Source organism: Heliangelus exortis, chromosome 2 (genome assembly GCF_036169615.1).
Source record: "Heliangelus exortis chromosome 2, bHelExo1.hap1, whole genome shotgun sequence".
Lineage (NCBI taxonomy): Eukaryota > Metazoa > Chordata > Aves > Apodiformes > Trochilidae > Heliangelus > Heliangelus exortis.
This window is the reverse complement of record NC_092423.1, coordinates 142,885,520-142,913,052: the sequence shown is the minus strand read 5'-3', so window position 1 is coordinate 142,913,052 and position 27,533 is coordinate 142,885,520. Positions and strand designations below refer to the sequence as shown.

Genomic DNA, 27,533 nt, shown 5'->3' with positions numbered 1-27,533 from the left:
TCTTATAGAGCATGGAATGAAACTGAAAGGGCTTTTGACATGGTGTAAGTAAAACTGGGAAGGTTTTTTTTCTCATGTGAAATCACCTCAAGGCAGTAGGGGACGAATAGTTCAGCTGTAGAAGCATCCAGCCTTGAACTGCTCTTTCTCCAGCTGGAAATTAAGGCATTGGATCGAGAGAGCTGACATGATGTCCGGCCTGGAAGGGGGAAAATATACACACACGTTGAAATAAAACTAAGTTTTTAGACCTAAGCTAGAGAAAGGAGTACATCCCCAGCTCCTTTGTGCATCTCCATTAGGCTCTGCTACAGGCCCAGGCAGGGAATTCCTGGTCAGTGTTTGATAACCACAGAACCACAGGATGGTTGAGGTTGGAAGTGACCTCTGGAGAGGCCATCAGCAGTAGAGGATCCCACAAGTCATGCAAGTTAAATCACACATAGTGAAATTCAATAGCAAAATCACCACAAAATTCCTTTTTTGTTTCTTGGAATAGTTAGAAACAAACCTTGCTTCATGCGTGTCATACTAGAATTTTCAATACATATTAACAATTCTAAGAATAGGTGAAGACAAATATTTAGGAAGAAAAGTCAACTGACATTTGGGAAGTTCTGCTGAGCGTGAGACCAAGGAATCCATGACATAACGTCCTCTCTCATCCACACACCAGCAGTGACCTGACCAGGGAAGAAAATATCTAAAATTAATATAAAAAATTAAGTTGCTTTAATCTCACTAAGCAATACCAGGCCCTGAACTGACCCCTGAGGAATACTACAACAGTGAGCAACTGAGCACTGACTGATTTTTGAGCCTCAGCAAGCTGCCACTTGAGTCCCTCCCTCCAGTCCATTTTCCACCCATTTTGTAAACCACTTCACCTGTCTCCAGTTTGGCTACAGAGATACAGGATTTCCATCTTTTAATTACAATTCTGCTTAGCTTTTCTCTGTTCAGAGACAGCTCAGAGCATCTTGTTACCAGTTGCTGACCTGTGCTCTCATAGCACTGAGTTGGCTCCCAGTTTCCCAGCCCATCACACTGTGGGACGTAGGGCAGAAATCCCAGCTGTGCTGCTTCCCCAGCAGAACGTGTGGAAGTCAAGTGACTCCTCCAGTAGAAATGCAGGACTATAAAATATAAATAAATGACAGATACTTGTGGCAAGTCTAAGAAGAGACATTTTAAATGTGCATGTTTATAAACACCTGCATTTTAGAAGGGATATTAACAAATGCTGTGAGTACACTAAGGCTGGTAAGTGTCCCAGTTGTGTTTCATGGTTTCATATATTTATAAAAACTGAAGTTAGCTTAATTAAACTCATTAACTCAATATTTGCTAAGTTGCACCTGTTTTTCAGCAAAGTTGAATTTGACTGAGGATACTCTTGCACAACTCCTGAGCATAAGGTCATTTAGTTGAGCTCTCTTCTCTCTTTCACGTACCTGAGTGTGCAGTCAGCTGGAGAGCATAATCACTGCCTGATAAGAGCTTTTCAGAGACCAACACCTCTGACTGGTAGGGCTGAGCAGTACGTAGGAGATCATCATCTGTGAGCTGTATTCCCTTGGCCATCAAGAAGCTTTCTCCAAAAGGGAAGTGGGAACTATTTGATGATAGGATGAGCTGCTCTGCTTCCTCCACAAATTTCATGGCTTCCTGCTTAACAGCTTCACATACACCAGGACCTGTGGAATCAGAGGGTGTTTTCACACCTTTCATCTAAACCCAGTAAAGATTTACATGAAAAAACTAGCTGGTCTTTTAATTAGCATCTTCTGTTTCCTCCTGCACCCACCCAGTTTTGAATTGCTTAATGAAGCAAGGAAACAAAACTCTTTACTGGTTAGCTAGGTAACCGCAAGAGTCCAAGAGTAGTGGGAACCCACAAAACATTTTCCAAATCCCATGACAAAGGCCTGAAGACATTAATTTACCTTCTTGTCATTAGTTAGAGTCCTTTGACACCTGTCTATGTATCTTCTGCAAAAGCATTACATGCCCAAATTCCAAATTATTAAAACTACACAAACTTGATAAGAATGACGCTAATCATTCTTACTCTGAAAAGTGATAGAGCACTTATTTGCAAAAAATGAGTAATCTCACCTCTGGTGGCCAGCAAGAATGGCAATACTGAAGATCTTTCCACTTTGTCTGCTACCTCCCAACACTTAGAATCATTTTAGTTGGAAAAGACCCTTAAGATCAAGTCCAACCTAGCACTGCTAAATCCACCACTAAACCATGGCCCTAAGCATCGCACCTACATAATTTTAAATACCTCCAGGGACAGTGAAAGGACTCGTGGCATAAAAGCAAACACCAGAAACACTGCTTCTTATGTGCCATAAATTCTCTTACGTACATGCTGGGACCTGGTTCACTTCTGATCTTGTTCCTTGCAGCTCTTCTCCTTTGCTGTCAACACACCAACACTCACGAAGTTCAAAGTGGGCTAATGGAGCACTGAAATCAGTGTATGGACCTGGGTAGTAGCTCAGCTGCTCATTCAGAAGCTGCCAGAATATATACGGATCCAGCAGAATGTTCTCAGATGCAAAGGTCAAGTTTCCTTCCAATACTTCAGGGGGGAGATCAGTGAAGGAGGAATACATGGTGAATGCTGGGAAGACATTCTGGTGCCCAGCCTCATACAAAGCCTTAATAAAAGCTGAAAAGCCTTTGGAAGATGCCTCTTTATACCCAGTTATGATTTTCAATAGATCAGCAAGGGGCATGACTTTGCCTTCATTGTTCTCTGTGGTCCACCTTTCATACCACTCAAAGGCTTGCTCAGGGGGACCACTGCACTGCACGGGCCTCCAGGCACCCTCAGCATCACACTGAGGGAGGTGAGTGCTGGAGAGCTGAGACAGGGCACTTGGATCTGACAACAGGAGTTTCATGGTCTTGAGAAACTCTTGCCCAGCTGTTACTTGGCAAACACTTGGGCCTGGGGAAAAGAAAAGACATGCAGAGCAGGCCCCATGAATGCAATGAATGCACTGGAGATACACAATACCCCCAACCCTCCCTGGTACTATAAACATCAGTACTAAAGCTTGGCCACTTATCCCAACACCACTCAGCCAGTCCCTTCAAAAGCAACCATCTGAATAGTAGCACAATAATGATTTTCTTTGCCCTTGGACCTAACCAGATTTGTACTGTCTTCCTATTTTGTACTGAACATTGCTGCGAAATATAAGAATATTATCCTTGAAAATGCTGGAGTGAGTTTGTTTTGGAAGCCTTTCTGCCATCTCCAGAGACAAATTTTACTTTGCCACCAAGGAGCTCTACAAACGTAGCAAAACATAGGAGCTCACCTCTTTTTCATAGAATCATGGAATCATTCAGGTTGGAAAAGACCTGGAAGATCATCCAGCCCAATCTTTAACCTAACTCTGCTAACCTAGCTCTACCAGCCCACTGCTGAACTGTGTCCCTAACATCTGTATCTATATGATTTTTAAACATGTTCAGGGATGGTGATTTCCCTGGGCAGCCCATTCCAATCTTGATAATCCTTTCTGTAAAGAGGTTTTTCCTAGCATCATCCAATCTGAGTCTCCCCTGGTGCAACTTGAAGCCATTTCCCCTACTCTTATTGCTAGTTACTAGTGAGAAGAGACCAAAATCCCCCTCACTACAACCTTCTTTCAGGTAGTTGTAGAGAGCAATAATATCTCCCCTCAGCCTCCTTTTTCTGACTAAATAACCCCAGTTCCCTCAACCATTCCTCATAAGACTTGTGCTCCAGACCCCTCACCAGCTTTGTTGCTCTTCTAATGCTCTTCCAATACGTTTGAGCCCTAGAGAATTATGAACCTGTTTATTTTTGATTGCACTACAGATAGGATGCCAGATATAAAGCCCCAACCAATTCAGACCAATGTGATAAATTCCCCAGTACTTCTGCAAATTTATTCAAATGATCTCCTTCACTATGTACCACTGTCATCTGCTGGATACTCTGCTACTCCTTTCAAAATGAGCTGCAGGCTCTTCTCTTGATCTGTTCTCCCTGTTGATGGGCAGTTTTCTGGACACAGAAACTTGAAAGACAAAAATCCCTAGTCTTTGTGCTTCCTTCTTCCTTTCTATTACACCAGGAATACAAAGGGCAGAAAGGAAGCGGAGAAGAAGCACTTTATAATCTAGTAGCAAGTTGCAATGGCAAACTGATGTCTAGCAAGCCCTCTCCTACATTTGGACTCTTGTGACATTCTATTAAGTTGAGGATATATTCTTCAGCTAGGTTTGTGGCACCAAAGCTCTTCAGTTCTCAGGACATGAGCCAGTGACCATGCCTAGGGGACTTGGTTCTGGAAATAAAAGGGCTTTTTCACTTGGCATGGGTCACATTCAGTTGCACAGATGCTCCATGTCTCATGTGCATCACGGATACTATGCACATAAGGTTCACAATTAAGTAGAGATAGATGCCAGTGACACCCTCACTAATAAGGTCAGACCTCAGGCTCTTGTGTTTGAGTGTGCCTACCAAAGAAGAGGGGACCTTATTTTAGCCCTAGGATATCAAGGTTTACCTACACTGTATTTCCCACTCTTCCCCTGCAACTGTAAGGTTGGTTCATTTTCCTATTAGGGGACAATATTGTTTATACACATTACCATACATTCCCAGATTAATTAGATAGAAAGAAACAATCATTAAATACCACCAAAATAAGGAAGCATTTTTAATTCCCAGTCTCTAGGACTTACACTGAATCAGCTTTCCAGCTTTTCCACTTATTCCTGGAATAGTCTTGCCATTCAGATCAACACAGAAGCAATTTGTCCCATAACACTGAAGTGGCAGAAAGTCTCCATCCTTGGTACAAGAGGGAATAAAAAGATCTGATCCAGCAGGCAGGCTCTGCTTCAAGTTCTGCAGGTTTCTCCTTTGCTTCTCACAATCTGTGGGACACCTTGGGCGCTTGCCTTGAACTCTTGAGCCTGGAACTTCCTTATCTGAAGTGTCCAAACACCAGCACTCTCCTGCATAGCACTGAACTTCCTCATACTTCCCCTCTGGGGTGCAGGTGGGAACAAACAGGTCCGTCGGGTCCTCACTACAGTCTCTGGACCCCAGTGCTAGTTTCACCACTTCATCTAAATTTTCAGCAACACTTCTGGGGATAGAAATCACTTGTTGAAGAAAAGTAAAGAACTCTGGTAGTTCCAGGACAGAAGAAAGGAATTTCATCATATTCTGATTGTCCTGCAAAGTTACTGGGCGGCTAAAGCTGTCTACAAGAGGTTTGCTCAAAATGGAGCTGCCTTTTGACACCTCCAGTGAAAGTGCCTCAGCTGATTCCAGAAAGCCTTGGCCATTATCCCTATCTGCCACATCCTCCTGTGGGAAAAATTGGCCAATGCTGTATTTCCCATTAGTCCCAAGTGCCCCTGTGAAGTTAAACTGGATCAAATTCTTCAAGAATCTCCCTCCAAATAAGTTTTCTTGGAAACGTTTTGGATTGGCAGTAAATTGCAGTGCCACCTGAGCCAGTTCCCTTGATGGGAACATCCCCGCAATGACTTCGCTAAGGGTGGTTTCTAGCCCAGAAATCTGGCTGACAGGCTGGTTCTGTACAACTGGGGATGACAATCCAGAGTCCAGAAACAGCTCCTTGAAGGAAGGAGGGCAGGGTCTTGAGAAGCCAGATAGTTTTTCCAACTGCTTATCGGGTGTGGAAAACAAATTGGCTTGACTGAAGTACCCAGAAGGGCCAAAAAATATCCTTGACAAGGCTTGTCGTCTCTCAGAGATGCATGCTTGCTCTTGACCTAGGAAAAGATTATTTTTTTTTTAAATGCAAATTTTTTAATTTCCAAAACCTGTAACTCTGTGGCTACTGTTCAAGCAGTCTCAGCAGATGCTTGTCTCTGGTTCCTCAACTACACACCATGCACATGGATAAGGGAAGTTGAACTGTTGATGAGTATGGTCTGTAAAGAAAATTCTCCAGTCAGGACACAAAGTGAAAGGAAATATTCCTTCACCACGTCTGAGTTGTCTGCTCTGCTGTCTTTTTCTGGTTTGATTGTTCCCCATTGTAATTCCTCATTCATGTTCCTATGGCTGAAAGAAGAAATTAAGTCTTTTCTAAATATGCTAACTCTCTGGTGGGATGCCTGTTTCTAACGAAAGCCTCCAATGATCCAGGAGCAATATGTGGACCTGAGGAAGATAAACAGGTTGCAGAAAAACAAAGTTATTTTCACCAATGACCACTAACAAGGAATTTATGGTGGCTTCCTAGCTGTATCTTCAGTTTCATAGTGAAGCATTCATTACAATAGGTTTGAAGACATTAAAATTAGTAATAATAGAGTAGTAAGGAGCAGATGGCACTCATAAGTGAGCTCTAAAGGGAAAAAATATAAAATTTCAACAAAAACAGTCAAATATCAGGGTATGGTACCAAGAGTAGCCCTTGCCACCCATATCCTGGGCCAAGCTATGCCATAGATGTGTCTGAAGCCACAGCCCTGTCTGTACATTCATCCACAGACAGCAACACCTCCAAGTTAGGATACACCAGACCACTGAAGAAGGAGCTGAAAATGTCAGTTTATGACGCAAATGACATAAGAAAACAAAACCAGACAAGCAAACAAACTAACAAAAACAAGCAAAAAACCCTTACATATACAAAATATTAAAGACAATAAGAACCAAAGAGACAAAATGGTTATGGCACTGACGGGATCTCTGGAACAGAATTCAAACCACAGCTTAAACCATGTGCCCCATGCTCACCTTTCCTTGAAAAGTAGTAGAATTTATAAAGAAGGGATGCGAAAATATTTTGAGAATAGAACAGCTTTTCCAGTAGGAGAGACTACTCAATTTGGACAAAACAATATGATAGAAGTTTTTACAAACCAGGGTTCTGACATCATTCACAACAGTCATCGTTCAGCATTTCTCACCAGGAATTACAGGAATTAGAATGGTCCAGAAGTAGAGCACATAATTACGATCACAAAATTTATCACCAGAGGCTGCTAGGAAGGATAAAAGATCAAAGAGCAGCTGAACAAATCCCTGGAAGATGGCTCCATATTGGAGTGCTGAACACAGTGACCTGGGCTCAGCCTGCAGGCAGCAGGAAGGATGTATGGAAGCTGTGAGCATCTCCCATGTTTCTCAGGCTTTGTCCCTAAGCACCAGTGATGTCCCTGTAGGGGACAGGATGGTGAATAAATAGCTTTGGTCTGTTCCAACATGACCTCCCTTGGGTTCCTCATCCCCATATATCCCACATTTAAGCAATATGATAAAGCAGTCATTAATCCCCTAAATAGTATGGATAAAAGCTGGAAACCTTGAAAGCTACTAAAAGAGATGAGCAAAAAATCTGAGACTCCATGATCAGCAATTTTCTCCCTCCTCCTCCTGCACTCTTGTCCTTCTCCACAGTCTCTGGCAGGGTCTTGGGGTCCCTCACAGTCGTCCCTTTGTAGAGGCATTTGCTGTAGGATGGGCCCCTTCTGTTTTCAGTGTTGGCTCTTGGTCAGAAGGATGAACAACATTCCTCTAGGGGCCAATAAATTAGTGTAAGCCTCAATCCCACAGGAATGCTAATATGAAACAAATGTAGTCTTTAAACAATCTTCCCTCCTACCCACTGTTGAATCAAACCAAAGCAGAGTCTGAAGGAATAAACTGAAAAGCACTGCTGGGGTGAATTCACTCCTGAAAAGGAGCGTGTTTCTATAAGGACTTTCCAGTGCCCCAGGTCATCCAAGTACCTGATGTGCCACCTACACCTCCATCTCTGTCTCCTCCTGTGTTCACACTGCTGAGTGTGAGGGCCAGAGAAATAAAACAGAGCAGAACTGGAGATCCAGACATGGTGTGTGGCTGTCTGAACACAGACTGCAGCTGTATCCTCATGACAAACCTCGTCAGGACCCAGTCTGCAAAGCCTCTGCAGAAATTTTTCCCTGTTTAAATCTCCTGAGTCTGCCAACAGAAGCTGCAAACAGCCTCAAGTCATTGCCTGTCCCCTCTGGAAAGAAAAATAAACTCATCAGGAGGGGCTCAGCACAACACACGACAGAGAAACAAACCAGCCCCAACATCTGGTGAGGCCTCTGGGATCTTCCCTCACCATTTCCTTGGTGATCAGTCCTGGGGACATGCTGACACTTTGGTTTCACACTTGTACCTGTCTGACTGTTCAACCTCCCTGCCCAGAGCACCTTGAGCAGCTTGGAGCCCTGACACCAGGGGCAGGTTCCTTCTTCTCTGTCTTCTTCATGGTAAGACAGTGGCTCAGACAGAGCACCTGCCTTCCCTAGAGGCTGCCCCTGGATTAGCACCTGCATTCCCCAGCCCTCCAGCACAATCCTGAAAATTTAGGTTTTGCACTTCCATTTTCCTTCTCCCTTCCAGCCAGTGACATTTCCCATTTAGGGCACAGATTTGATGGTGTATTCTTAATAAAAACTCTCAAATCCCAAATCCATCCACCTTTTCTGAGAAATTTGGGGTGTTTTTAGTGGATTTGGCAATTTTCATGATCAATATGCAGTGACAGAGATGGTAAAAAATTGCTCAGGGTGAGAGATACCTGAGATATGGCACAGCATGTCACCAGCGGAAGGAGATAAAAGCAACACCACTGCCTTCCTTACATTATCCCCCAGCTCCTGGAGTCAAGGGACAGATATAATGGTTGCATTGTTGTATGAAAAAGCAAAAGGTTAAAGAAAGGTCATGTAAGAAAATAAAAGGAATACAATATTTAATAATTCATTAGAACATGATTCGTAATCCCACGGAGGTTTTCATACCTCAATTTTTCAAAACCAGAATCTGTCAGAGCTGAGGAGGGAACTGGTCTTTGGGTTTCTTTCTAAAGATTCCGAGGGATCTGCTCATTTTTCCTTTTCCAGACCTCATACATACCACAGGCTGGGGGCTGTCCTTGTCTCTTGGTGCCTTGGACCTCCTGCCCTTTGGTGTCCACACACCAGCACTGTCCTCCCTGGTGACACTGCAGGGGTGTGTACCCCCCCCCAGCATCACAGGAGGGCACATAGGGATGCTGGTACCGCAGGGCTGCGTGACGCTCAACCTCACACTTGGAGGGGCCTGGAAGAAATACAGAACACATTAAGGAGGGAAAGCTTAAAGTTTCAGAGCCATCTCTGTTCTAGTTATTTGCCTATTCAGGAGGGAAAAATAAAAAATAGAAAATAATAATAAAAATTAAAAAAAAAAAAAAGCAAGCTTAATTTCCCGATTGTTTTCATTGAAACCTCTAGTACCAGCCCACAATGGAAATTCTCCATTGAGCATTGGCCCCAGGGGTTTTTACTGTAGATATTAACTTCTGAAAACTAATCAGAAAGTTAAACCTTGACACATTTTTCAGCCACAGTCATGGGGAGACAGAATAGCAGCCTCTACCAGGAGCCACGCTGGAGTCTAGGTGAGCTCTGGCCCTTGATGCAGATACAAATTGCTCAACAGAGATGAATGTGCAGCCTGGAGGACTGAGATGAAGACAAACATCAGTCTTTCTGAAGAGAATGAGGCATTGCTCCTGCAAAGAACTTGCCCCTGGCTGTGGAGATTTGGTCTGGGACCACACAATTTCTGAAGATCTTATTCCTGTCGAAGTCACCTGAGTGGCAGGGAAGCCAAAACTCCACAAAGCAAATCTGGAGTTATGATCACACCAATATTAGACTCCACTCTTCCAACAGGAATTCTGCTTGTTTACATAAACCTGCCGTCCTACAGCCTAAACATGTCCCACCTTCGAGAGTTTTCTAGCTATGCTCAGCTACCAGGTGGAGGCAGCAAGAGTATCATCATCCCATCAGAACAACCTCTTCATCACATCACAGCAACCTGACATCTTTCCTAACGTGTGCAGCTTCAGGCAGTGTGAGACCTGGGTGAGTCCCTTCAGATGCTGACAAACGTGGTCACATCTCCATCTTGTGGCTGCTGCAGCTTCACCTTTGCTGACAGCTGCTGGAATCCCAACTACAGTCAGAGCTCCTTGCACAACACTGCAGTGGAAGGGGGAAGCTGCTCCCCAGAATGATCAACTTGTCCCAGAAACTGGAAAACCATGCAACTGTGTGGCTGGAAGCTTTTCATCAGTATCTAAAGATCTCTGGTGACACAATTCCTTAGTGACAGTAACACCAGAGGAATTTGGATGGGAGGATGAAGTATCACATCAGGGGGTTCAAACTCTCCCCAGACAAGCAATTCACTTGGGCTCTGGTATAGGAGAGAGACAGGAGGCACCTCCTGTCCTGCCGAGTTCACTGCCCATAGGCAGAGAAAATCTTTTCCCTTTTGCCTGCCCCAGACAGGGAGGGAATGGGTTCAAAATCCAGTTTAACCTTTTCAAGTTCCAAGTTTTTTCAGAAGTTTAACCTAGTGGCTCAGACACTACAGAATCCTCTGTAGCCTCCTGGGTATCGAGTGTGTTGTGGTCAGTGTAAGATCCTTCCTGTTTCTGATTGAAACAACATAAGATAGGGAGCATTTTCTCAGGCTTTTAGTTCAATAAATCATCAGATCCATCTCCAAAATCTCATGGCAAGAGATACATAGGATTATACCAAATGAGGACTTCAGGTGCATGGAAAAGCATTGATCATAGGACAAGTACAAGCTGCTTGTAAGAATTCATAACCCAGAGGTTAAAAGCCAGGTAAAATTCAAGGACTTTGATTCTTGCATTGAGACTGTGACATTACATGCTTTGAGTGCAAATGACACCTAGAACAGTTCTTCCCAACTGGCAGCTGTCACATTTGAACTCCTTATTATCAGCTTATTTACAGGGCATCACCTGGGTGCTACTTACATCTGAACCTGCCAGAGGTAGCGAGTTGAACCCCCAGAAACCTCCTCTGCAGGATCTGGTAGATGCTGCTCTCTGTGAATGTGCGGGCAGGCTCCAGGGCAGAGAAAACTGTGTCATAAACTTCATCAAGCAGAAGTTCCAAGCCTGGGAAAGAGAGACTTTTAGGCAGCTTTTAAGACAGAAATCACCTTCCTTATCACAGAGATCTGGAAGACTATCAAGAAAAAAAAAAAAAAAAAATCATCTGAACAGTCAGGTCTTCTAAGCATGTGGTAACACTGCAAAACCGTAATGCATCACTAGCTTTATTGCCTTGACATCTGCCAGATCCCATCATTGGCATTGTGCTGTGGTTTTGGTAAGTTCGGTCTGCAGTAGATTAATTCATGGAATTTTGGAAACTGATCTTACCAAAAAGCAACTCCCAATCATTTTGCTTGTATACCAAAAAAAAAAGGTTCAATGGTTTCACTTGAGTGCACAGAGTTTTTGAGAACTTCTCACGCTTGTGGGAATTAAATGATGAAGTTCTTATCTACCATCTAAATTTTAAACTTTGCTTTGCTTTTTTCCCATTGTTTTTGGTTTTGGGTAGATGTTTTGTTTTGTTTTGTTGGGTTTTTTTTAATATTTCAAAACACAGTATCTAACAAGGAGGAGCTGGAAGTTCTCAGCCTCCTTATTTCTCCTTTTTGGAAAAAACCTTCTTTCTTCTAACACGTCCCATCACTATTATCATAATTAAAAGTGTCATTCCTGAGGCTATAAGAGAAAAGAAAGGATGATCTGATATCCCCACCTATGGCAGGGGAGTTGGATTATATCATCTTCAAAGGTCCCTTCCAATTCAAAACATTCCATGTTTCAGCTGAGCAAGAAGAAAATAGTTCAGTCTCCAGGCTCTTTATATTCCCCTGGTTTTGCTAATTGGACTTAGTGAACATGATGCAGCCTTCTAGTGTGAGCAGAGGCTGGACGTTCAGAAATCCTATTCCACCATCCCAGAAAGGTTGGGATTAACTTTTGGGCAACAATTCCATTTATTGCTGATTGAAACCTTGATCCTAAGGGTGGGATTTCATTAGTGAGCTCCATGGGCTCTACATTGGCTACCGTCACCTTACCTCTTGTAGGAATGAAACAAGTCCCACATGAAGCTGAAGACTTAGAGGTGTGACTTATTCTTTCCCTTGGGAATCCAGAGCTGCTCAAGCTAAAGGCTCAGATGCTGGAGGGTACTCACCAGTGTCTGCTAACTCTCTCCCCAGGCTGTCAGCACAGTAACAATACCCAGAGACCTCTGGGAATGCCTCCCGCAAGGAGCTGAATGTTTGGAAAGCCTTTGGGAGCCTGGAAGGAAAAGCAGCCTCCTGTGAAGAGCCTGGGGAGGCCCATCAACAACAACAACAACAATGAAGAAGCATCTGCTTGTGGATTTCAACATGAAGTTGTATGGCAAGGATGTCTGCAGAGCTCAAAGCCATTACAGAACCCTTTGGCCTCCTTGTGTCAGGCAGGCTCTGACACCACCCAGGTCCGTGTCCCAGCAGCACTTTTTAAACACAGGATAATTTCCCCTCAGAGAGATTTCTGACCCTTCCTAAGCAGGTGCCCAGCACCTGACACTCATTTTCAATTATATTTTCACCTTTGAAAGGGCTGTAAAAGAGTGCAAAATAGGTGGACATTGGTTTAACGTGTTCATTAGCTCCTTCCTGAAATCTGCACAGGATGGCAGAATGCCTAAGAAAACAAGTTGCCTCCTCTTCCCTACATGCTACACATGCTTTCTGCACTGAATTAAGCACAGAAGCTGATAAAAACCTCATTCATCTTTTCCATTCATCTTCACAAGCCTATGCTCTTACCTGTTATAACTATGAATGAGATCAAAAAACATCATGTCTGTAGTGTTGACAAACTTGCACTGGACAGGCAGAAACTCGCCGTCTGCTGAGCACTGGGGAGGGCTCTGCTCCCCAAACCCGTGCAGAATGCGACGGTCTCGGATCTCACAGTTCCCTGGACCTGACAGGAAACATAGGTCATGTTTAGTGGTGTTTTCCCACAAACAGCTGAAAGGGGCTTAGATCTGTTACATTGAACATGGACAACTAAATGCCTCATATCTTCTTTATGAAGAGTCAGGAGTTGGACCCGATGATCCTTACTGGTCCATTCCAACTTGATCTATTCTATGATTCTATGAAACAGGGACATAAATCCCCCAGTTAAGCACCTATAAATTCCCCAGTTAAGCACCTATATTTCTGTAGCATAAGTGTAGGCTGCAGTGTCCAAGCTCCTATCTACCACCTTTCATTCACACCAAACCTCCCCACCCTACAAAACCCACCATTTTGTAGATTGGTACTTACAGTGTGTTGGCTTTCCTCTCTGCCTGGTGCCATAAATCTCCATTCCTTCTGGATCTACACACCAGCACTGACCCAGCTTCGTGTCACACTGCACCACATCAAAAGCCCCTGAATCCAGGCACTGAGGGATATAGGAGATGCTACTGCTGTTGATGTATCGACTCACCAGGATCCTCTGTTTTTGCAGCTGGCAAAAGGATAAGCCTGTAGCATCAGAGAGGAGCACTGTTAGAAGAAGGTACTTGTTGGGAACTGAATCATTTGTTAAAACAATATCTGAGTTTTCTCTGAGCTGCAAGTTCTCTTTCTGCCACCCAGGTGACACGAGGACACTGATAGACTCAGGGTTGTGAAAACTGGTATGAAGAAACCCACCACAGAAAGAGTTGATGTCTCCAGCTCAAAAGCCAATACACTAAGTTGATCTCTCATTCATGATTTACATGACTCTGACCTTCATAAATACAGACTATCCAGGTGTTTCAGGTTTCCATGATCAGCTCTGAAGAGACTCCAGAACTTCCACTAGAAAGACGGAGCAAATGACAACAAACTAAAGTCCCTCAAAGTCTGAGGCTAACCTGTTCTTGATTTCAGCAGTTCAAATGCAGATTTAAATTGGGTTTTTAACCAATCTAAAAAAAACAAAAACCAAAAAACCACTTGTGACTTACAAGATACGGGATATCCATTCTGTTTGCTGCCAGGTACCTCAATGCCATTCTCATCCACACACCAGCAGGAAAGACCATTCCTGCTGCACTGAACTGTCCTGAAGGAGATGCCAAATAGCATATTTTATTTTGTTAGTGACAGAGTCCTCAGTCAGTATGGGACATTAAAAAAACCACAAAGAAAACCAAACAAATTCAAGTACTTTAACACCACAATTAATGGACTCAGGAGGAACTGTGCTTCTGGTGACTCTAACTCTATCTGATGGGTGTCTTAATTCTAGTAGCTCTCTGAAGTCTTCAGGAATTGCAGATAAGTGACTTAAAGTCATTTGGGAAGCAAGCAGGATGGACAAAATCCTTATTCTCAGTATTTGAGATTTACCAGACATTTTGAGACATTTTCTAAATCAAATCTAGAATGGTCAATGTCCCCAACACTAGGCAACCATGATATGGTAACACTAGAGAACATTACAGCCTGTACTCCCCTTCAACCTCAGCTCTCTAAATCACTGTTCTCTGAATGCTTTTTAGTTCCTTCACGGCATTGAGAAGGAAACTCAACTGTGCCACCTCCAGAAGGACAGATATGCTCTCCAAGTTGATTTAGTTCAGCTGTGCACCCATCACAAACCCATCAGAATGTGTAGGGAGACAGCAGTCACATTCCACAAGAAACTGCACCAAGTATTTAAAACGCAAGTAATGCTGGCAACATTAACCTATTAATCTTAGATTGACCTCTTATCCCAGAGATTGTTCCCAGCAACAAGGAATTCATTCAGGAGAGGCTGGATCTGCAATATGACTCAGCAAAGTCACTTTAAGTCTCCTGCACTCCTCACCCTCCAGCCCACAGAGGCTCTTCAAAACAGAGGCTAAAGCTTTCATTAGTGATAGCAGAATAATAGCAGGGGTGAATTACCTGAACTGGCCATCTTCTGAACACTGAGGAACGTAGGCTTCTCCTCCTGAAAAAGCCTTTTCTCTCTGAAGTTCACATGGACGTAATGGTTGGGAATCTGTCTGATACTCTGAAAGCAATTAAGAAGGTAAACACGTAAGGGTGGTTTCACCACAAACCTGTTCTCACCAACACCCTGTTATCCCAAGTTAGTCCCACCCAGGTTCATGGGCCCCCCCTGGTTTGTTTCCCCACTGCTCCTTGTGTTCATTTCTGCACAGGACAGCACAGGGAGGTCCTGAGCAGTCACTGTAGTGCTGGCTGCAGGAGAAGCACATGACAGAGATGTTCATGAACCCCTTTTCCAGGCCTATGTTTAATTAGTCTCAGCTTTGTTCTGTACTGGTACAACTATCATTTTCTGCTCCTTAGGGTACTTCACTTACTCAGTTATGCCCATCACCACAAAACTGCCCTTTTTCATAACCACACACATCAATATTAATGTTTCTATTTTTGTTTTACTGACCATAAGGCACTCCCTATTCCACCAAAAGGAGAGCTATTTCTTCTTAGTCTCATGGAAGAATCAATGTCTAGCATTAAGAGCACTTAGTTTTTACCAGGGCAAGTGATCAACTACTGAAACCACTTAGCAAGAAAGCAGCTGACTCTTCAGTTCTTAATGCATTCAAACCCACATTTGAATGCTGTTTTAAGAAAATAATGAAATTCAGTAGGTTGTTCTTATTTACAGAACAGATTAGTTGATCTGTCACTTTCCCCATCCTCAAAATCTGATGAATGTCATGCTCTTAATTCTATTGACTAGTCCTATAAAAATAAAGCAAAGTAAACCATAGCTGCAGCAATTTAGACCAATGGTTCCCTAAATCCAGTATTTGGTCTGAATGCCACCACACGTAGTAGTGCAGATACATTATAAGTGTTCTGAACACTTGTCAGCCTTCAGTACTTTGCAGTTCAGAGACGACTTTAACCACAGAAAATTTGTGTGTACCTAAGATCTCTCAACCACTTCTGTTTCTTTGACTTTTTTCTGTGTCTCCTTAAATTCATGTTAAAATTTTCACAAGATTGTCAAAGGATTTTAGACTAGTTCACTTGTAGAAATTCACATTTAGGCAAACCTCACCATTTTCACCTCAAAGTCTGCGATGTGTGGAGATCCCTGTGTACAATGCTGTAGTCTACTAAGACATCTGAGATTAATGAATTGATTCAAATTACTTGTTGTGCAGGACTATCAAACTCAGAAAAAAGAACTGGGTTGGCATTCAGAACATCCAGTATCTTAAGGTTCAAGCCTAAATTAGATGATGGGACATGGAAGTAGAAAATAAAAACGTAAAGAAAGTTACACCTATAAATATATAACCTTCACATCTCTGCAGCACCACCTTTTCTTACCAAAGCTCCTTCTCTAGTCTAGTCTTTTCTTCCAGAAAACATTTTCCACCCCTGTCACAAAAAACAAGTGTACTGAAGTCAGATATCCCTGACCATGTAAATATCCTTCTAGCTTAGTATTTAACCTGGAGGCCAAACTCATTGTGCACAGCACACAATAATAAGCAATGTTTGCAGGATTCAAGATTGTTATTTACTTCATCGGAATAACACACAAAGATCCCAGGAACACAGTCACTGCTGGACATAGGCAAAGGAAAGAACAAGCATACTTACCAAATATATTGGCAGCTGCTGTGCTGATAAAGCAGCAAAGAAAGGTGCAAAATGGGATGGAGCCCATCTTGTGATGGGAGAGCTCCATCCCCTTGTGTCAGGGAGGCAGCTGTGCCTCCCTGACCCCAGCCTTCCTCTGACCCCCCCCCCCAGCCTTCCTCTGCCTTCTTATAGCAATCATTGCATGGATGGATTCACTTGGGCACTGGTAGACTGGCCACACAACTGGGTGAGTGACGCATAGGAAACTTCTGAAAAAAGCACAAGAGGTCTGTTCACCTGGAACAGCCCTGGGGGTTCTCCTCAGCCACTTCTCATCCCCGCTCCAGGGAGCACTGCTGAGCCAAGCCATGAGAAGGGAGGCACAGGAGGGGACAGGGGGCACTGAATTAAATCCACATGCAAAGTGAGCATACTGACACAACTCCAGTCGTGCTCCAGCTCCCCCCTGCACTGTGGTTGCAGAAAGAGGTTATGGTCTGTATCAGAAGTACATTTTTTTGTGTCTCTACAGAGCTTACCCCACTGAGGGGACAGGGAACAGTTAGGCCTCCAAGCACTGCAGTGCTAGGGTTAAATATCATTCATAATGTGGTTATTTATGAATTAAAAATTAATTGAGGGTCAGAGTCAATTGCATTTGACCATCTGCTTTTACTCCCACTTGCCCCATGCACTGTAATCCATCCAAGCTCCTGGGAGGAAGCAGCTTGGCCTCTTGGGCTTCATCCTCTGGGTGCAAGACCAGTATAACCACTCATTTAAGTCAAGCTCTTTGGTACTAATTACATGCAAGATCTGCAACCTAAAACCTATTAAAAAATACTTTTTTCTTGCTTCCAGAGTACCAATTCTGCCTGGATGACCTCTTAGGATTTCCAGTTAGCATTTACTAGCAGCAGGAACTATGAGAACTCACCTACACTTGTGAAAAGGTGTTCGGGCAAATGGGCCCAGAATAATTAGCTAAATAATAACAGAAGCACATTTTTGACACTGGACCCGGGATAATTTCAAGAAGAAGTGACAGCAGTGCTCTTCTTTTTGATTCATTGGTACTAGACAATCTATAAAAAACTCTACTGCTCCTCTTCTACAGACCAAGATGGTGCTAAAAGTGACTCAAGCATCCTTCTGCCTGGGCGGTAGACTACTGCAGTGCTACACTGTTTTATAAATATGGTAAATGTGATCTCAAACAGCAGTAAAAGCTTGTTCTAGCATGACTATCCTTTTAAAAAAGAGACTGTTTTGATATTGCTTTTAAGCAATCTATTTTGGATGTGAGGAAAGTCAACAATAAGCAGAAAGATCATAGGAAAGGAGGAGGACTAAGTCCAGTGTAGATTACAGACCAAAGAAGGGAACCTTTAGAGGCATAAAAAAAGGAAATTCCTGTAACAGCCCTGATTAAGCAGGCCAGAAAGAAAATTAATTTCTGGATCAGCATAGCATTTGTAGAGAAATACACATGCAGAGCATAGGAATCTGCATTATCACTAGGGTTGCTGAACCACAGAAGATGAAAAGTCTGCCCATGAAACACAGCTCCAACTCAAGCATGGTTCAAGAGCCTCAGGGTGGTGTCTGACCCCTGGTGCTGTGGGGCAGCTACAGGAGAGCACCAGAAGACAGCAAGTACACACTACAGAAAGCAGCATGAATCAGCAATATCTACATAAGTGTCAAATCTCAAGATTACTTTTACTTCTTTCAGAAACACTCAGAAAACCACCTCTCAACTATGCAAACTGGGAAGAACAGCCAAGTCTTAAAAGTCTCTTAAAAAAACAAGTGAGTTTTGGCAATTTGCATCACTTAAACCACTTCTTGATCTGCATCAAACTAAGATGAGCATCTCAGTACACACGAGTTCAATGGGATGCAATAGCCCATGGATTAAAAAAAAATGGTTTACATACAAAGCAACATACACAATCCCCATTCCTCAGAGCAGAAAGGCACTTGTCTATGGCTGATCAAATTAAAATGAAGAAAAGCCTCACTGCATAACCTTCAGTGAAGGGACAATTAAACTCAACTCTATTTTTAACATCTGAGAAAAGATGGAATAATATCTTAAATTAGCTCAGCAAGGAAGGGGAGATTAGGAGTTAATGTGAAAGATCCCTGTGGCCAATATGGCCTTAAAACTAACATGTCCTCAAAATTATTGCTCTAGTGCTGGAAATGAGGGTTTCATTTGTTGTACACAATGGCAAAAAGCTACACAATTTAGGTGATAATTGCTGGGGGAAAAAATATCAGTGTGATGAAACATTGAAATAATGAATGTCAACAGAGAAGCAGACTGTTTATTCATTTTATTCCAGCTTTGCATGAGTATGCAAATAAAGTGCTTTCTTAGCAGAAAGGTCTGTCTATGCAACTGCAATTTTTAAAAAAGCCCAAGGGTAAATGATTCCTGCATATAAAACACATAAACATTTATACCCATGGAAAAGCTGCTCTCACCCAAATAATTCTTCAGCCTGCGAAGTTAACTTTCCTTTAAGAAAAAAACTTCAGGAATCCTCCTGGTCTCCAATTCCAAGAAAGGAACTGAAAACATTGTCAAATTATGTCCATATCAATCAGTTCATTTATTTTTAAATAATAAACTGCTTTTCTGTGTTAAATGAATCACCAGTACTGGACAATCCTCTCCCACATTTTAAGAAAACTACACAGATGGATAGACTCACACCATTTATTAGCACCTTACTACACTTACAGATAGAGAACTATGTTTTACATTTGGTACATTTCTTCCCAAGCACAAAAAAAGTTTGTCTCCATCCTCTACACAAGATTTTGGCACAGGTAACAATAACAAGACTTTGTAAAGCCTTGTTGTATCATCTCTATGATCTATGATTAAGCTTTTAAAAGTTCTCAAGTGCTTCAAAATTAAGAGATGACAAGAAATTAAAAAAAAATATCCCCACTAGATACTACAAGTTCAATCACTGAGTACATGACACGTTCTTCAGATTGAAATACTGATGGGGAAGTTCTGGGAACTTCTAAAAGTGGATGGATCAGCAAAGTGGGCAGATGACTTCTGCATTTTTTGTTACAATTTATCAGCTGGCAAAGTGTCTTTGGAGACAAATGAACCCAAAAAATCCCATGCCTTTGTTTCTGCAGAAATGAATGTTTTCTAGAATACATAGGGTGTATTTTTTTCTTACTTCCCCATTGGAGTCAATAGTTTTCCTCTAATTGTATTATAGTGCTGCAAGGTAGAAAAATATTTATTTTCATTGCCACTGCAAATGTACTGTTAAAACCCCAAGGAGAAAATGGTTCTGCAACCTGCAGTTGGATCATTGCATGATGGATTTATTTGCACCCTGTATCAATTCAATCTTTGTCAGTAAGAAGCTGGTGCAGTGAGAAAAGGCACCTCCAGTCACACAAGGACTGCAACCAGGTGTCCAGCTTCTGGTGATGGTAGGACAAAACTGCTTTTGGTGTTTTTGATAATGTAGCACTAAGCCTTTTCGAGTTAGAGAGCAAGTTCAAGGACAAAGATAACTCCTGCCAAACCACAAAGCTGTGACAGCCAATCTGCCACGCACTCAGTGAATGAGAGAGATCGATTAAACCCATGATGTACAGATCTGTCAGTGGTTGATAAACCCGACTGTCTTCATAAAGATTTTGTTAAAGGAAAACTCAGTGAATTTCTGTGGTTGTGATTTACCAGAAGTGAAAGATTCGTTAAGGGAAAGACCAGTTTGTACAGAACTTTTATAATCAGGATGTTTCTGCAGATGCTGATGCTTTATTTCCACCGAAGATAAGACATTGGGATGGGTAGATTCTTGGTCTGTCTCAGGAAACCTCTCTACTAAGTCCACTAATTAGAATAAGTGTTTCAGCATATTACTCCAAGACCTGAATTTGGCCTTTTATCTTAAATTTGAGAGACTGATTTGAGACTGTCCTTTCAATAATGACTGAAAGATCTATTTCAGAATTAACACTTTGAAATTTCTTGCATGAAATAAGATCATACTTATTTCTTCTGTTAACAACAGTAAAAAACCATCTCTGTTATTTGCTCTCTGAGCTTGCCTGATTTTGTTTGCCTGCCACTTACCATTTGTGCCTTGGTCCACCAGACATCTAGGACAGGAACTTTGTATTGTTTATTTTCTTCCTAGTGACCTGAACAACAGTTTGTGGTTAACAGTAAGGTGTAAACTCATTGAAAGCAAACTGCAGGGACTTCGTAATGATCCTGTACAAAGGCACAAAACTAGAAACACCCTCAGAAGGCAGCTGCCTGCCCACCAGAGGAGATGCCAACACTGTGAACACGTTGAACACCAGTATCTTTTCAGATCTGAGTGCATCATAAAACTCAAACCTTGAGTTTGTTAAATACCAAAGCAGTTCAGGAACAGAAAAACCTTCTAATTACTTTGCCTACAGCCTAATATATGACTGAAGATCCCCTAAAGCTTTGCTATGTATTTAAAGGAGTAGTGATGACTGCTTGTAACTTAGTGGCTACAGGCTAAAAACACAATGGATTCATCAACATTTTAACACATCCAGAAGCACTCATTAGCTCGCCAAAACCAAAGTCCATTGAATGGGAGCCCAGGCACATAACAATCTCAACAGACCTTTATTGTGAGTATTAGAATGCAGTCAACATTATTGCTATTATAAAAAAAAGAAACAAACAAACAAAAAAAAAAAAACCAAACCAAAAAAACATCACAGAAGAAAGTAGTTTGCTTCTCTCATAGAAGATTTAATAGTAGTGCACTGCTGCCTCTCTGAGTGTGTAGTGACAATACACTGACACGTGTGGCTACAGCCGAACGGGGGTGGCTCTGCCTGGTTTTGAGGAAAGGCAGGGTGGTGTTTGAGACAAAACAGCAAGGAACTAGCTCCAGTTATTCAACCCAGATAATGAGGCTGGTTCATCCCTTCCTTACACACAGACCCAGTGTGTATGGAAAAGGAAGTTCACTCCTGAATGATTTTTTTCATGCTAGTTCGTTTTCTCCACACAGTCTCCAATTTTTATTTATTTGGGTTGTTCAGGCTGATGCAGAATGGCTGCCAAAAGCACAGTCTGCTCTCTGTGCAGTGTATTTTCACCATCGTTACATGCTCCACACTTTTTTCCATATATAAACAGATATACACACAGTGTATAATACTTATTGCTAAAGACAGACCCCAACACCCAGGACATAACATAGTATAATAAAAACCATTACTGAACTATTTCAAATATCCTCTGTAAAATGATCACATATAGCCATATGGACTCAGTACAACAGGAAAAAGTGTCAGCTAATGAACTGTGAGAAGAGCAATGGGCATTTTGAAAGTGAGGAAGGCTCTGATCTTAGTAAGCACTTCAAAATGAAGATGCCTGTAACATTTGTAAAGCAGTAGGCAGAAAACGTATGGTTCCAGTGTTCTAAACCAACATGGCAAAGATGGGTCCTATTTGCAAATGAATGGCATCATTACATGCACCTCCTTTACCCATCAGCACCTCCATATAATAACTACTAACAGGGTTAGATAGTCAAGATGACCTGATTGCACACTGGTTACAAAGCCCCTGTTTGCAATGTGCCTCCCACTCCCCCCTTCTGTTACTGATTTTAACATCAAGCTCCAGTTCAGCTCAGGGTCTGTTGTGTTTCACTTAAGAAGAATGATTGCAGCTTCCCTTCCAATACAAAGGAAAAAATTCTACTTTGCAAGCATCAAAATATTTTTATAATTTTACTGTGGAGTTAGAATGACTCCTTTGCATCCCAACCTTTAGTTTGGTAAGGAGTGCTGGAGCCCATCAGTGCCAGAGGGGTTTTCCTGCAATAATCATTCAAGTCTAGTTAAGTTAGAAGTCAGATGGGATCAAGAAGAGATCATGGTTTGCACAAGATCAGGCATGGCTCAGTAAAAGAAGGCAGCAAAAATATCTCAAGTTTGATCATGGTACATGTACTACAATCTTACAGAGCTCATGGGACACACTGGAGGCTGCAGACAGAAAAGCAGAGGAGACCCTTCCCCACAGCAACCAGAAAGAACTGGGAAGAACAGAGGAGAGGAACCCTCTAGACACCACAGAAGCAGCCAGAGTGCAAGAAGATGAAAAACAAAAGGAGGAACAGATGCAAGATGTAGGACAAGCAGATGAGGAGCACATGTAGAAGTTCAGAGACAAAACTGAGAGACAGGGGGATGTCAGCCATACAAGAAGACTGCACCCATGGAAGACCAATTTCAGTTCTATGCCACCAAGCAAATCTGTTATTTCCATCAGGAAACAGGAATCCATCATCTTTGACTATTTTAGAGGATGACAGCTTCTACCACTGTACATTACTCCTTAGCTGAGCAAAGATCTCTGCATGTAAGGCCAGAATATCCAAACCATGGGCACTACTCAAGCTAATGCTACCCAAGAAAAAGGTTAGCAGGAAGCATCTTTCAACTCATTCCCTGCCATATGACTTGAAGTACCTCCTTCTTGCAACTGAAACACAGGCAGCCCCACCATGTGGAATCCAACCATGGCCCAAAGATGAGGTTCCATAAATCACTGCAATACTGATGTCCTACTGCCATCAATGTGGCCGAAAAGAGAATTCCTGCTGTAGATGCCTACAAAAAAGTCACAGGAAGCAGAAGGCTTTGAAACAAATCACCCTGATAACTCCATGAAAAATAAAAACCCTCAGACAAAAAACTGGATATTGAAAGGCTCCACAAGTTTGGCATTTAGCCCTGTGACAGCAGAAGAGATTTCTATACAAAGGCATTTCCCTTTTGTTTATTACTATTAAGAACTTAAGTTAAAAGAAGGCTGTGAATTTTTAAAAATTACCTTTCTGTGCACATGCATAAAAAAAAAAGTCCTTACATTGCCATATTTCTTTCCCAGAGAGAGTCTGCTTCCTTCATCAAGTAATTGCAATTCATACCCCAATAAATGACATTGCAAGTAGACTGTGTGCACATCCCTGGCTTATTTACAAAGGAAGCAGGAAGACAGATGGAAAATTAGGAGAAGGATTCTCTTAAAAAGGCCAACTAGAAGTAGTACTGGTATGAGCCAGATCACATCAGGTTTGACCAGCACACAAGCAAAGCAACAGACTGCAGGTTACATTCTGTGCAAAACACTTAACTTGTTTATGGCACTTGACTCATAAGTGTTTGAATAAAAAAAACTTCAAAAGCATCCCAAACCTCTGATTACGTGAGAAACCGGGGGCAAAACTAACACTCACATTACAGACTAACATCACAGTTTGAGAAAGCAAATTCAGACAAGTTTGTGAAGCATTCAAACAATGCACAATGAATCACAGCACTGTCCATAAGGACACTGAGACTATTTCTCAGAATGCTTGCACGAATTTTTTATCATGTGTGACTACACAAGAAATGAAGATAAAAAATACTGAACAGATTATTTGTTTTTGTAAGCACAGTCCATCCTGAATAAGGCAGGATCCTGAGGGATAAAATCACATATATAGTCCTGTAAATTTAGAGACCATTACATATACAAACAGAAGGCAAGTTAAAGCTGCAAGGGCAACTTAAACTTTGACCTTGCAATTTCCTTTTCAGGATACCATTCCTCCATCTCTGCACTAAGAATGAAACCTCCATCCTCCCAGCCTGGAATATCTCTGTCCTCTCCCCCTTCAGTAACATTTACAGTTATATTACATCACACGCATGCACACACATTGCATAATACTGCTACAGTGTATGCTGTATAAACTATGTAAATACACTCCACTTTGTTTCAAAGTAATTCATCTGGATTTACACTTCTCTTATACAGTACACAGAGTACCACATTCAAGGATATGCAGTAAGTGAATAATATATAAAAAAAGTCTCATATCCAAAAGCGAGTAGGTCACTCAACTATTTATACTGTTTGAAGCAGTTATTTAAACATCCAACTGTATAACAGAATATTTTGCTTATTATCAGTTGATATAAAACGTCAGCAAATGCTCAGCTCATCTTCTTTCTGCATTATGAAGTTGCCAATCATGATTCTGTAACTAACTTCCACGTTACCACACAGCTCTGTAATGCCTCCTACAAGCTCGTTGAAACAAATTTTTAAATAGCAACCACTCTGTAGCAGGGGTTTACATTTTGCTTTGGATATCAAGAGTGATAACTCACTTCAGACATGACAGACAGATGGGAAACGTCAGGTAGGTTTATTTTAGCAATGAACCAGCCATGCTGCTTTCTTTCTCAATAATGGTTTTACCATGAAAGTTCAATGCACTGGTTGCAAAGTCTTTCCCAGATAATCCATCTTTGGCACATTTTTCAATTTTATGCATCCTCAAAAGTCATTCCTAGACTTTTTGATTTTTGATGGTCTGTACATTATAACAATCACTTCTCATTTACATTTGTCTGTAGATCAGGAAGAAAAGTGGAAAATGTGGAGTATGCAGAATAGTTTTAATAAACAGTTATACATACAGTACCTTACATATAGAACAGTGTGTTTGCAAATTTAAATAATTTTTGAATGTACAGTGGCTTGTACTCTTATCAAAAGGTAAATTCAAGTTTCCTGTCTATCGGTTCTAAAATGCATTTATACAGATAACTAGAACTGATAAACAGACGTGAGGCATAAAATGTTCAAGTATCTTAATGTCATCAGTTAAATAGCCTCCTTTCAACAGTCATATTTTACAAATTTCAAAACCTGTACATACATTATTTTCAATTTTAGAAATTGCTTGTTAAAATGTAACATTTCATGTTAACCACCAGTTCTCATAGTCTATTGTAATAAAACTAGAGGTGTAGATATAAATGTATATAGTATGTGTATCTCTAGAGATGTACATACACATACAAGGATGTGTGTAGCACTGGGTACAGCGGCAACTGATGAGCACAGGGCTCAAAATCCAGCAAGAGTTAACAGAGCAAGTAGGTTGCCTTTGGTTTCATGTAGTTTCATTCACTGAAGCTGAAAGATTTTGTAAAAACATCTTGGATAATGTATCTTGTGATATTTATCCTAGTGGTTTAGTATTTATTCACAGCCACAGACACTTTTGCTGCTTTTGTCATTCCTCATCCCAGCTGAGGATGGTAAAGTTTCAGAGGGCCGACACCAGAACAGAGCTACCCAGGAAAAAAAATTGTACCTTGAATCCCAAATACTGCAGTAGAACATAAAAAAAAATATAAACTAGATACAATTTTGGATTTATTACTGGCACTGAGTTGGACTTTGGAAAAAACCTTCATGTAAGTCATAATCAAAATCTTATCCCGGTGGTTGTAATATTATTTGGCACATCTGACAATTATTTGCCACTTAAGATTTAAAGGAGCCTAAGGGTGCTGCAAAAAGATTTTCTATTTCAAAAATATTTTTAAAACCAGACCATGATAAGTAATTTCTTTCAAAAATCAAAGCTAGCATTTTAATTTTCCTGAACATTCCACGAGAAGGAAATAATCTAAGAAAACTTTCCTTGTAGAGAGGAGACAGATCTCTCTGTGTCTATTTTTCACTTGCATCAAAAAAGCAGTTCCTAAGAATTTTTTTTTTAGTTGAACTCTGAGGATTTAGAAATTTTTACCGAAGGTTTCAAAGTAGTAGCACTGCTCTTCACAGAGGCTTTTTTTGTTCAAGTTTTTTACATGTGGGGATTTTCTTGTTTAGCATGCTAGAATCATACCAACATTTCTCAGTATGTAGTATATTACATTTTGAAGCTTGGATATTGAATATTCAGGTTTTCAACATCATATATTCCTCACTCTAGATTTTACTCTCCTCTCTCTAAAGCTTCAGGCTATTAAAATAATCGGCAAAGAAGGAGATAAATGCTCAGCTTTTTGCTGTCTTCCTGTCAGTCTTGTGGCTAGTAAGAAAATTCACTGTTAAGAACCTATTTTTATTTATTTATTCTTCCTTTTGTCATACAGAGCAAAGTGTTGCTATTTGCTGTACTTTCCCCATGTCAATTAAGAGCTGTTTGATACGTCGCTTGAGCTGAGGCAATCTTGCCAGAGGATCTGGTGGTTCCAGTTCTCCAGTGAAATCAAGCCAGCTTTCTAAAACTACAGGAAGGAAAGGAAGAAGTTGATTAGACTAAGTCTGCAAGACACAGATTTCATAAAAATAATTCTTTCCTTTCTTAGTCTGTCTTTTATAAGAAGAGAAAATATACTGAGGTTGTGATTTTTATTTAACACAAGAAATGCTTATTAGGGAAACACCAACTAATTCCATGCTTCACTCAAACAATCCAAATGTATCTTCTGATTTGACTGTTACTATTAAAAGGTGCCTGGGAACAAATTACACCCTTGCTTTACAATTTATCATCTACACACATAAATCTCAGTTCTTGGCCTACTAGTGTAAGAAAATGTAATCCTTAAATACAATGCTTGAATCTCACTTCACCAGGCTCAGGTTTATAAGGTCCAGATTACAGAATTGTTTTCAAATCTTCAACAAATGTTTTTCAAGGAATTTCTATGTTTGTAGAGACAGAGAAGGGAAAAGGTCATCCTGGGAATACTGCCTAGTATAAGCTGGAAAAAGTGAAACTGCAAATAGGAACAAGACAGCTTTATTTGTCAAAAGATAATTTAAGGACTCTTACTACAAGCTCCCTTCATTCTTAATGTCTACGACTAGTGAGTAAACTGATGTGCTGTCATATTTACTCCTACACTATAATGTCATTCAAGTTTTCTCATGAAGCCTGATGTGTCTTCCTGAAACCAGTTATTTTATTAGCAAACCTGTGTAGAAGGCAGAATGAACGCTTTTTTTTTTTCTTAAATATTGTCAAATACTAGAACAATCAGGCCAAAAGTATTCCAAGAATAGAAAACTATCAGCTTTAAGATCCCTATCCAGAAAACAACTAGACAGGCTATCAAAGCTTCCTGAGGCCTGCCTAATACCATAAATGTGTGCTAAATT

At 41.2% G+C, this 27,533-nt stretch overlaps 2 protein-coding genes across 6 annotated transcripts in view; both read right to left on the bottom strand.

Moving 5' to 3' along the window:
* Positions 1–23,096, bottom strand: part of TG (thyroglobulin) — a 156,078-nt gene extending 132,982 nt beyond the window's left edge. Inside the window, exons 1-14 of the mRNA XM_071736933.1 lie at positions 23,045–23,096; positions 14,849–14,957; positions 13,921–14,018; positions 13,247–13,450; positions 12,737–12,896; positions 12,112–12,218; positions 10,869–11,012; positions 8,942–9,127; positions 4,744–5,808; positions 2,378–2,965; positions 1,455–1,697; positions 999–1,136; positions 606–683; positions 87–199 (exon numbers count right to left, since the gene is read on the bottom strand). Of these exons, the coding sequence (XP_071593034.1) occupies positions 87–199; positions 606–683; positions 999–1,136; positions 1,455–1,697; positions 2,378–2,965; positions 4,744–5,808; positions 8,942–9,127; positions 10,869–11,012; positions 12,112–12,218; positions 12,737–12,896; positions 13,247–13,450; positions 13,921–14,018; positions 14,849–14,957; positions 23,045–23,096 (3,285 nt within the window). The remainder of the gene's footprint in view (positions 1–86; positions 200–605; positions 684–998; positions 1,137–1,454; positions 1,698–2,377; positions 2,966–4,743; positions 5,809–8,941; positions 9,128–10,868; positions 11,013–12,111; positions 12,219–12,736; positions 12,897–13,246; positions 13,451–13,920; positions 14,019–14,848; positions 14,958–23,044) is intronic.
* PHF20L1 (PHD finger protein 20 like 1) overlaps positions 21,158–27,533 on the bottom strand; it is a 56,373-nt gene continuing 49,997 nt past the window's right edge. For all 5 annotated transcript variants that reach the window (XM_071738416.1, XM_071738418.1, XM_071738419.1 and 2 more), the window contains one exon: positions 21,158–26,656. In XM_071738416.1, coding sequence (XP_071594517.1) covers positions 26,514–26,656 — 143 coding nt within the window. In that variant the 3' untranslated portion in view covers positions 21,158–26,513. The remainder of the gene's footprint in view (positions 26,657–27,533) is intronic.